The 11,527-nt window shown below is 50.8% G+C and overlaps 1 protein-coding gene and 1 long non-coding RNA gene across 2 annotated transcripts; both read right to left on the reverse strand.

Moving 5' to 3' along the window:
- Nucleotides 1–2,267: 2,267 nt before the first annotated feature.
- Nucleotides 2,268–3,639, reverse strand: LOC119330974 (1-aminocyclopropane-1-carboxylate oxidase homolog 1-like). Its single transcript, XM_037604124.1, has one exon. It carries the CDS (start codon nt 3,632–3,634, stop codon nt 2,381–2,383), a length of 1,254 nt encoding a protein of 417 aa, XP_037460021.1. The 5' UTR covers nt 3,635–3,639; the 3' UTR covers nt 2,268–2,380.
- A 6,691-nt stretch (nt 3,640–10,330) lies between these two features.
- Nucleotides 10,331–11,235, reverse strand: LOC119334698. The gene is made up of 2 exons (XR_005161504.1): nt 10,584–11,235; nt 10,331–10,492 (listed from the first exon to the last, which is right to left on the reverse strand). It is a non-coding gene; the product is annotated as an uncharacterized LOC119334698 (long non-coding RNA).
- Between the last annotated feature and the right edge of the window lie 292 nt (nt 11,236–11,527).

Genomic DNA, 11,527 nt, shown 5'->3' on the forward strand with positions numbered 1-11,527 from the left:
TCTTTCTGCCCTCTTGCAACGTGAAGCGATCCAGGGAACGGTTACTCCTATCAAAGTTTGCCGAAGAGCGCCAGGCATATCTCACTTGCTCTTCGCGGACGATTCTCTATTGTTCTTTAAAGCTGAGCCAAATGAAGCAATCAGAGTGCAGCAGGTGTTGCAAACGTATGCAAGGCGTACCGGCCAGTACATCAACCCTCAAAAGTGCTCGATTTTATTTGGCCCTATGTGTCCGGCGGCAGTACAGGATACTATCAAGGTCACCTTGCAGATCTCCCAGAGCACCTTCGAGGCAAAATATCTTGGCCTACCAACGCCAGATGGTCGCATGAGAAGAGGTAAGCTGAAAACTCTTGAGGAGAGACTTGCAAAAGCACTCGTGGAGTGGGGTGAAAATCAGTTGGCTATGGCTGGACGGGAAGTAAAAATCAAAGCTATTGCCCAAGCCTTGCCAGTTTACATTATGAGTGTTTTCAAGGTGCCGGCCGGGCTGTGTGAGGAGCTCACCAAAATGATCCGTCGTTTCTGGTGGGGTGCAAAGAAAGGGAAGAGAAAGACTCATTGGGTCGGCTGGGATATTATGCTAAGGCCCAAGGCTAGGGGAGGAATGGGGTTTAAGGACCTAAGAATATTTAACCAAGCACTCTTAGCTCGACAGGCCTGGCGATTAATCCAGTACCCGGACAGTCTATGCGCACAAGTTCTGCGAGCAAAATATTATCCCCAAGGAGATATCACTGACACGGTGTTTACTGGAAACGGGTCAAGTTCTTGGCAGGCTATCGAGCATGGCTTGGAACTGCTAAAGCAAGGATATATATGGCGAGTGGGGGACGCCGCTAACATACGCGTGTGGCGAGACCTATGGATCCCAAGAGGACCGTCGTTCAGACCGATCACTCCAAAGAGAAGGTGCAGACTGAAATGGGTTGCCGATTTTATGCAAACTGACGGTTCATGGAACATCACACTCGTTCGACAACATTTCTTTCCGGTCGACGTTGATGAAATACTGAAAATCAAACCCTCTAGTAGAATGGAAAAGGATTGCGTTGCCTGGCAGCCAGACAAGCATGGAATGTTCTCTGTCAGATCAGCATATAGGATGGCTCAGGATTGTCTCATGGCAACACAGGAGATTGGCGAGTCGAGTGGACGTCCAGATGGGTCAAGACCTGCTTGGAAGTTGATGTGGAGCTGCGGCGCCCCACCTAAAGTACGGGTGTTTGCGTGGAAGGCTGCGAGAGGGGCCTTGGCAACCAGAGAAAATATGTTGCGCCATCACCTTGATCATGATGCAATCTGTACCATCTGTGGGCAAGAGACTGAGACGACATTTCACGCACTTGTCCAATGCCCACATGCACGTAATCTTTGGACTGTGATGAGATTAGTTTGGGACCTTCCTGCTGATAACTCACTCAAAGGTATGGAACCGGAATGGCTCCTTCTTTGCCTCCAGCAATTAGATGAGACCCAGCGTATGCTCCTGCTCATGCTACTATGGCGTGCATGGCATGTTCGAAACGAACTTACCCATGACAAACCACTAATCCCGGTCGAGGCATCGAAGAAATTTCTCTGTAGCTATGTTGATTCCTTGCTACTTATCAAACAGGGGCCAGAGGTGGACATCCTCAAGGGGAAGCAACCAGCTCTTTTATCCAACAATGGTGCTCAACATAAGTTGGAGCCTAGCGTACAACCCAGTTGGATTCCTCTCCCATGTGGTGTTGCAAAGTTCAATTTTGACGGTTCGTTTGTACAGGCAGATGGAACAGCTGGTGCCGGTATGATCCTACGTGATCACACAGGTGCGGTTATCTACGCGGCATGCAGATGGATCCGGAACTGCTCGGGCGCACTGGAGGCAGAGCTATCGGCGTGTGAGGAGGGCCTGAAGCTGGCGTTGCACTTGACTCCCTTGCCTATCCAGGTCGAGACAGATTGTGCGGAGATATTGAAGCTCCTTGAATTAGGTTCAAAGGGAAGATCAAGGAATATGTTTCAAGTGGCGGCCGTCTCGGAGATGTTGCAAGAAAGATCAATGCAAGTCACAAAAATAGGTAGATCACAGAATAAGGCTGCACATGCCATGGCAGCGATGGGTCGTGGTCAGCAGCGTACGGCTTGTTGGTTAGCAAATTCCCCCCAGGAGATTAGCATTGTCATTTCAAATGAATGTACTCCCACTATTGATTAAATGAAATGAAATGCTTTTCCCCCGCAAAAAAAAAAAACAAATCCATGGCTAGTAACCATGCATGAGAAAATTAACAAAGCCATTGTTGAATGCCCAATTAATCCACGAGGGCGTCCACAATTCTCCACACTTAAACACGAGAAGAGGTAAACAGAAGATACATCATCTGCGCTCCATTCAGAGCCTGAAGTGGTCGAGCGCGGAGGTGCCGTCCAGGCCCTTGGCCCTGTAGTGCCGGAGCAGCTCCTCCACCGTCGCGCTCTTGTACCTCGCGCGGTCTCCGCCGGTGACGATCGGCTGCAGCACCCTCATGGACGCGGCGGCACCGTACGTCCGGAAGAAGCAGGCCACCGACACCCGAGGACCCGCGCCGTTGGCCACCACGCGGTGCTCCACGCTCTTGAACCTGTCGTTGGACAAGAGCTGCAGGTAGTCGCCGATGTTCACCACCAGTGCCCCCGGCACCGCCGGCACCTCAATCCACTCAGCGGAGCCGCCGTCATCCTCCACGAGCACCTGGAGGCCGCCGACGGCGTCCTGGAGCAGCACGGTGAGGAAGCTGGGGTCGGAGTGCCGGGTGGTGCCCATAGTCAGGTGCGGCTCCGGGCACGCCGGGTAGTAGTGGGCGGCGAGGTTGAGCCCGTCGAGGCACCCGGCGTCCTTCTTTAGGTGCCCGCGGCGCAGTCCCAGGGCCTCCGACAGCAGTTCCAGCAGCTCGTGGTACAGCTGCCGCGCCAGCCGCTCGTACTCCGGCACGACGCTTCGGAGGGCCGGCGGGATCTCCTCGGGCGCCGGCGGGTCTGGCGTCATGTCAATGTACACGCTGTCGCGCCAGTTGGCGGCCGGCGATTGGAACAGGTCGAAGTTGCTCGTGTACCTGACGCGCCGGCCGTGGTCCCGGCTGTAGTACGGCGCCCTGGCGTCCGCGGGTTCCTCGTGGAAGCACCGCACCGCCGCGAGCATCTCCGACATGGCCGCCTCCGGCACGCCATGGTTCACCACCTGGAAGAAGCCAACCGTCTCCGTGGCTGCCCTCACCGCGCCGACCACGGAGGCTCGCCCCGACGGCGTCCCGAGGCCGGCGAGGTCGATGACCGGGATGGTGAAGCGGTGCTCGTGGTGTAGCTGAGGAGGCGCGTACAGGGGGAGGGAGTCCGGCGGGTGGTGAAAGATGGCGGGGACGGCGGTGACGCCCGCGTCGACCAGGCCCTTGACGCCCGCCTTGGTGTCGTCGAACGCCTGGAGCGCTTGTCGGCGGTCGTCATCTGCCGTAGATGTGGCGTAGGCGGTGGCGGTGGTGGACATGTCGCCGCGGGCTCTGTCCTCTGTGACTGCGAGCGAGATTGGACTGGAGGTGGAGGGTAGTGCGAGCGAGAGTTGGCCGGTCGTCGGTGCTGTGGTGTCCGTATATACACGCACGCACGCACGCATGCTAGCGAGCGAGGAGCGGATGCATGCATGCACATTCGATCTGTTCGGTGGCACCGCCTGGACCATCTTCCACGCATCCAGCACCAGCAGGCAGAGCGCAACGTGGACCATCGACCCCAGCAGGCACGCTGGCTACTCTGTCTTGTCTGTCTGTCTGTTTGCGGAGAGTGGAGACGAGGAGGCAATGCATTACGGCATCTCCAGCCGCGCCCGCACAAAGGCCTCCCTAGTCATCTTTTTTGTGCCGACATTGAAAAATCGGCCCAGTCGCGTTTCAGGAGCCTGATTTTCGCCGGCTTGGGCCGAAAACAGCGCCGGCGGATCCAGGCCGAACCCGGCGCGCTGGGCGGCGTTCGGGGGCGCCGGGGCGAACTGTTTTGGCGCGAAACAGCCGCGGGCCCGCCGCGTCAGGGACACGGCGGCTCGTCTTCCCCCAACTGCCTCGGTTCCCACGGGGAATCAATGCCAAGGCTGCCGCCGGTCAGCCTTGCCATTGATTCCTCACGGGCGGCGAGTCTCGGGACGGCGCGCTGACACCTCCCCTCCCTCGTGCGCGTACACACGGCGCGGAGCGGCTATGAAAGCCGGCGGTTCTCGCCGGTGCCCACACCAGACTCGCCCCTCGCCGCCGCCCAGCCCCTCTCTCTCAGTCTCCGTCTTCCTCTCCCGAGCGTCACCGGCAGCCCCTCTCTCTCCCTCTCTACCACCGCCGAGTCCGTCGCCATGGCAGAGCGCTTCCCCGGAGACGAGGCGGCGGCGAACGGCTTCAGCCGGCGTTCGCTCCGCGAACAGGAGTCCTGGCTCCTGTTCCAGGCGAACATCCCGGCACCGCCGGACATGCGCGCCGGGCCGACGGGGTGGCGGCTCAGCGACGGGGGAGTGCCTGTTCCCCCGTTACCCGACGCCTTGGCGAAGCCCACGTACTTCGCCGAGGAGGTCGAGGTCGCGCGCGCCTCCCTGACCGACGACGAGCGCTCCCTCCCCCAGTATGCCGCCGGCAATCACGCGGCTTGGGCGGCTTACTTCCAGCGCCACCAGCAACAGCGCCTGGCCTCCACCAACGACGCGCCGGTGGTCGGCGGCGTGAAGAACGGCGTGGGGCGCCACCTGTGGTGGGGCGTCCCGGGCCGCACGCTGGAGGGCGTGCTGACGCACCTCGACGGCGGCAACAACCCGCCGTTGACCTATCCTGCGACGGGGGCCGCCCGTCGCAACACCGACGCGCATGGGCGCCAAGGAGGTTTGCCTCCTCCTCGTCTTCCTCCTCTCGCTCATCCTCCCATTCATCCGGTTCTTCGGCGCTTCTCGGCGTCAAGGCCGAGCCCGCGGCGGAGACACCAATCGGTCGGCGCAGTCGCAGCGTCGGCATCGTCATCAACGAGGGCGGCCGGCGCGCCCCCTCCTCGTCGGCTTCTCCGCGCTTCGTCAAGCCGAAGATGGAGCCGGGGCTGGCGCCGGTGAAGACGGAGCCGGGGCTGACGCCGGTGGAGGCGGAGTTCGACGACGATGACGCGGCCCTAGAATGGGCGCGCCAGGACTCCATTGCGATGGAGAAGGCGCGCCGGGAGAAGGAGAAGGAGCGCCAGCGCGCCGCCCTGCGCCGCTTCGAGGAGCGCCGACGCGGCCGCGTTGAAGACGGGGTCGTCGTCTTATGCGACAGCGACGACGACGACACGCCGCCGCCAGTCCGCCATGGTGACGCCGGGCAGGGGTCCAGCAGGGGCGCCCGTGTCAAGGAGGAGAAGGCCGACGGCGGCGACGACTTCAGCCCTTTTCTTTTTTAGATTAGGTTAAAATGTAATGAAAATATGCGAATTTCACCGAAATTTGCCATGTTTGACCGAAATTTAACTAGTTTTTATTATAACTTCGCCGAACGGTCCTTTATTTTTTTAATATGCGCTTGGGGGCCGACGGCTGGGGACCGACCCGCCCCCAGGGCCATTTTTTGCGCCGGCTCATCTCTAGGCGGCGCTTTTAGACGCCCCTGGGGGGCCAACGACTGGAGATGCCCTTAGAAACACGGTACAAGGTGTGCGCACACGTACATGCACTATATATTCACTTGCGTTGCATGCATGCGCCTTCATGCCAAAATATAAAATATACTGTGACGTTCTGTCCCATAAAGGCGTCCACAACGCAACCCATAAAAAACCTACTGCATCCGTCCGTGGATAGAGAGATTAGTCCGCAAATATAGATGCGGGAGGCAGCCATCTAACATTTAGCCACATACATTTCAAACTATTTTTAAATAAATCGGATGAAATTTATGCAAACACAGGCGGATTTTGTATAAACATTACGAATTTCATAAACACAACGGATTTAAGTACATTTCGAACATTTAGAAAAAAGACCTGCCCTTAAACCTATTCTACGGCAGCGGCCCCCGGCGTCCAAGCCTGTGTCGTCCTTCTTCCGCCTTCTCCATAAGCACCAGCGATAAGACCGATGAAGTAAAGGTGTGGTCTCCGGTAAAGAAGAGTAAAATATGGGAGACGGACCGGCCCACTGGGATACCAGGACCCGCCAGCTCATGTGGCCTACTCATCCTCGAAAGAGTCTGCGCCTTGTCCGTCGCCGGTGGACGTGAGGTCCATGAGGGAAATGGAGGCACCTTAGCTGTCGTCGTCCCATCGGGCCGGCTGATGGTTCATCGGCGGCTTGTAGAAGGCGCATCTGGCTATGTTCTCTTCTGCGATGGCCTGCAGCTATGCCTCCGCCGCTGCCGCTTTCCGCCGAGTGGCGGCTTGAGCACGGATGGCATTATAAATGGCACGCTGCTCCGTGACGAAATTCGGGTTCGCCTCGGCCATGGCCCCAACGTCCATTAATGAAACACGGAAAGCCTTCTCCCGTTCATAAGGATTTTCGATATCCAGCTGATTGCCTGTGAAGTAATAATAAGCATCCATGGCTCCGTAATCAAGTATTCCCTCGATTAAAATTTGCCTGGAGTCCTCTGTATGGCCGCTGTCTCTTCCTCTGCTTCGATACTGCTCTCCTCCCTATGGTCAACGGTGGCGATTTTTCTTATAGAGTCTGCTCTCCCACCTGCGTGGCCATCAGCGAACCACAAAGGAGCCCGAAAGACAGGTGCTGGAAGAGATAAGGAGCTCCCTTCACAAAGTGTACCGCCGGCTGGGTTTTGACCTTATCATACATACAATTTATTTTTCTAGATGCTTGCTTAAAATACCTCCCATGTTTTATGGACTAGTCTATCTTTTTGAAGGGAGATTGAAGCCAAAGTTTGTCAACCACGGATGTGGAGCTGGTCGAGACTTGCGGCTAGATGACACCGGCTGTGCGCGGCAAGGAAAGACTTGCGTCGCGCCAAGACTCAAGACTAATTGATATAATCTAGGAGATGAAAACCTAGGAAATTAGATTAGAACTCACTTATATGTTATTTTTTTCATTATTTTATTTTGAGGAAGTGAATTATTTTTGAGAAATCACACTATGGGACTATAGTTTTGATTTCTTGGGTTGGCCATATTGAGCCACATAAATTATGAATTACTTTTCATTGATGGTGTTCTGTATGTCCAGATAGCATAGAGGCAGCCGATCAATATAACCAGTAATGGGTATTCCCATCACATCATGTTTTTGATATATACTCTGTAGTATTCTTGTTGTGCTAGTGAGAAAAGTTCCACAAAAAGAAAATTTCGATTTGACTTCTTTTCACGAAAGACAAATTTTCGGTTAAAATAGCATGAATCGTGACCTATAATAGTAAATAAATTTTGTCTTCTTCACTGTGAAGTCAACGTAGGTTTTTTTGTGTGAAAATTTATATACTAGTGTGTAAGTAAGTCAAGTTTAATCTAAAAATACTTTTGAAGTACTTTGACTTTTTTTTATTTTTAAAATATACCCCATATAGGTGTACGGGAGCCGAAGGGTATTTCGGGTCGAATACCCTTCAAGAAACACATGGCAACCAAAGGGGCCTCGGCTTAGAAAACAATGCGCTTATAAAAGAGCTCGACCTATGTCCCAAAAAACAATCGGCTTACATGCGAGTCTCATCAAAGTACCTGTCACATGTCGTCATTTCACCACACTTGACGGCTTCATGATGGTGGGCGCTATAAACTGAGTGCCGTCTAATGACGTGCTTGACTTACGTATGTCCTTCTTTTAAATGCCAGAAATGTAGGACCCCGATAACACCCGAATGTTCGGGCTGTGAGGTGATCGACCCGAACGAGTTGTTCGGTTCAGCAGGGGAAGTATCAGCGAACAGTTTCGTTCGTTGCGATGTTCCAACAGCCCGAACCATCCACCTAATCCCACGTTAGCTGGGCCTTTTGTTAGGCCTGCTGGCCCAAACTATTCCCTTTGCAAAAAAAAATTAAATGCAGAAAAAACAAGAAAACAGTGAAGAAAACCCAACTGGAAAAACTGAGAAAAAACTGTACAATAAGATGCCACAAAAATCTAGAAATTGCCATCAATTTTTATAATTGTTGAAGCTACTACACAGTACCTACATGAAATTAAAAACGGCATGATAGATGGCAACGAGCAAAAAATTCCATGATGTACAAAAGTAGAAAAAGTTGCCGTGCAACAGGAAATGAATTGCCATGGTTTGTATGAAATTTTGAAATTTGTTCAAATATAAACTGTCGTGGGCGCAAGAAAATTGCCATGGTCTGCACACCAAAAAATGCCATCATGCATAGAAAAAATTGCCGTGACCATAAAACTAAATTTGCCATAGTCGCATAAGAAAATAATTTTGACAAGATGCAAAAAGAAAGAAAGATTGCCATGGTCATAAAAACACGCATTGATACCAAAAGCAAATCTATAAGTTTACCAAATGGTGGCCAAAAAGTGGTGTAAATTTTCCGTTGTTTCAAATTTTCTGTGACGCATATTACCCCTTCCATTAACATGTGTTGAAAAATTTGAAAACATTATCATTAGTAAATAATTTTGGCACTTCCATGAGACATGGACCTAAATTTTTTCCATGATCTATAAATTCAAAATTGTCATGGTCAATTACAGAATTTCAATGATTAATGATTTTTTTGCATGCATAGCTAATGAAATTTGCCATGAATCGCAAACTTAATTTGCCATGGTCATTTACTAAAATTTCCCATCATCTTGGTAATTAAAAAATAAATATTTCCATGGCAATACATCAAACTAAAAATTGCCATGATCAATGAAATAAATTTGCCATGGGTAATGAATGAGAAACTAAAATTTGCCATGATCTATGCACTAAATTTGCCATGGTCAATTATTACCATGATCATGAATAAAATTTGCCATGATTCATTAACCAAATTTGCCATCATTCGTTAACTAAATTTTCCATGACTGTTTGCTAATAATTACCATCGTATTGGCAATAAAAGTAAATTTGCCATGGCAATATAAATGAATTTCTCATACTACAAAGTAAAAATTGACATGTTCCTAAACGAATCAGGTTATGCAGATAGAAAACATATAATTATTGTGTATTTATACAAAAAAAGTTTCGAAGTTTGCAATGATGTATGAGGCACACTTCTCATAGAAAAAAGTTGTCGTGCTACAAAGAAAAAATGCCATGGTTTGTACGAAAGTTGTCCAAATATAAATTGCCGTGGTCGCAGAAATTTTCCATGGTCTACAGACAAAAAAATGGAACTAAAATCATCCATGATATATAAACTAATTTTGCCATGGTTAATTCCTAAACTTACCATGATCAAGTGGAAATTATAGTTTCCATGGTTAATCAGTGAGAAACTACAATTTGCCATGGTCTATGAACTAAATTTACCATGGTCAATTTATAAAAATTACCATGATCAACGAAAATAACTTTCCATGATTCATTAACTAAATTTGCCATCATTCGTTAACTAAATTTGCCATGGTTGTTTGCTAATAATTGCAATCATCTTGGCAATAAAAGTAAATTTGCCATGGCAATAAAATCTATGCTACAGCGTAAAAATTGCCATGTCACGAAGATACAAAAATCATACAATTATTGTGTGATTATACAAAAAAAAGTTTCAAAGTTTATAATGATGTATGAGGCACGCTTCTCGTAGAAACATAAGTTGTCGTGCTACCGAAAAAATTGCCATGGCAAAAGTTGCCATGTGCCAAAAAAAGTAGTCAATGTGACTATTATCATGATTTGCAAAAGATATGGTAAAAAGCTATATTGTTATCTTTGTAAAGTTTCCATGACGCATGAAGATAACAATTGTCTAAATTTGCCATGCGACAAAAAGGTAAAAACGTTTGTGGAAGTTGCCATAATTTAGGAAAAAAATGTCCTGACATTTCCATGTCACATTATTAAAAATAAATCTTAAAACATTTGCCATGTGAGCATTGCATAGTTCCAATAAAAATTTGCCATGTGACAATAACAGATTTACCACTAGTCAGCATGAGCACTTTCCAAGATGTGTTTTCCCAGGGGCAAAAAATGTACGCGAAATGCCATGGGACATATTGTTGTGCTAATAATCAAGAATTTATTAAGTATACTTGAAACTACAAAAAAAAAACATATGGACAGGACGCTTGCGATAGTAAACCATACAAAAAAATGCCAAAATAGCTATAGAAATAAGTACTGATATAATTTGCCATGTGTTATTTTTAGCATGAACAAATACTAGGGTGGAAATGACGACTAAGGATGGACACTAAAAAATTGCATATCAAAATGCATCTACCCATTCTGGGCACTTGCCTACAAGAACGAGTAGTCTTTTTGCTTAGCTAGTGAATCGATCAAGATGCTGTGGAATCCGTGGAAAGAAAAAGAAATCCTAGTTCACCTCCTGGTTGTGCATCAAGATCAAGATCCTGCGGAATCACCATGGAATCAGCGGCTAGGTGTGACTCGTTCAAACGAGAGATTCTTACGGCAGCGGCGTTGAGCAAGGGGTTAACGTACCGGCCGGAGAGAGTGGCAAAGCCGCGAAAAGGTTTGACCAAGCCACCGCCGCAAGGTGAACGGAATACCTGGCCATGGGTGACTCCCGGCGAGCAGTTCCCCTTCGGCACATTGCAGGAAAGAAGACGGCGTCCCCGTCGACGAGCAGCTCGACTGCAAGCGGCAGGGCGTCGTCCACCTCCTGGTTGACCTCCGCCACATGCCGACGCTGAAGCGCCGCGGCGGCGACGGCGGCGGCGTCAGATCGCTGCTGCTCTCTCCCTCCGCGCCACGCATCCTCGAGCGCCGCGACTTTCTCGAGCTGGCGCCATCGCCGAGATCCGTGGACAGGCTGCCGCAACACCCTCACCGGCGACCGCTGCCGCTATCCCCCTCTGCGCCCGCCCCTTCGACAGCGCCGCGTCGGAGACGGCTCTGCTCCTCCCCCTTCCGTGCCCCGCATCCTCAAGCGGCTACGCTTTCTCCAACTACCGGCATGCCGCCGAGATCCACGGGCTGGCCGCTGCACACACCTTCGCCGGCGATCTGGTCGGGGTGGAATCGATTTGTGTGGTCGGGGCGGAAGAGAAAGGGAGTGGACTAGTCTAGAAATGGATAGTGAAGTGGGCCGTCTCACCACGAGAGAAAAAGGTTCGCGCTGACCCCTCGTCCTTGCGAACAGTTCACGACCGATGACGTGGCCACGAATTTACGTCAAAAATAATGCGGGTGATCAGGCGATGGATGAAGCGTTCGAGCCGATCTCCTAAAAACCTGACGTTCGGGCGTTATTGTTTCCGGAAATGTAAGCTGAATACCTTAGCTTTCCCAGGGTCCTCGTTAAAGCAGCACACCACCGCGAGCATCCCGAGCACGGACGTCTCCAACACGCCATGGTTCACCACCTAGAAGATGCCCATCGTCTCTGTGGCCGCCCTCACCGCGCTGACCACTGAGGCCTGCAT

Source organism: Triticum dicoccoides, chromosome 7A (genome assembly GCF_002162155.2).
Source record: "Triticum dicoccoides isolate Atlit2015 ecotype Zavitan chromosome 7A, WEW_v2.0, whole genome shotgun sequence".
In the NCBI taxonomy this organism is placed as follows: domain Eukaryota; kingdom Viridiplantae; phylum Streptophyta; class Magnoliopsida; order Poales; family Poaceae; genus Triticum; species Triticum dicoccoides.

Excerpts from the sequence above, each read along its gene's own strand:
- LOC119330974 (XM_037604124.1), bottom strand. The coding sequence starts at position 3,634 with ATGCGTGCGTGCGTGCGTGTATATACGGACACCACAGCACCGACGACC.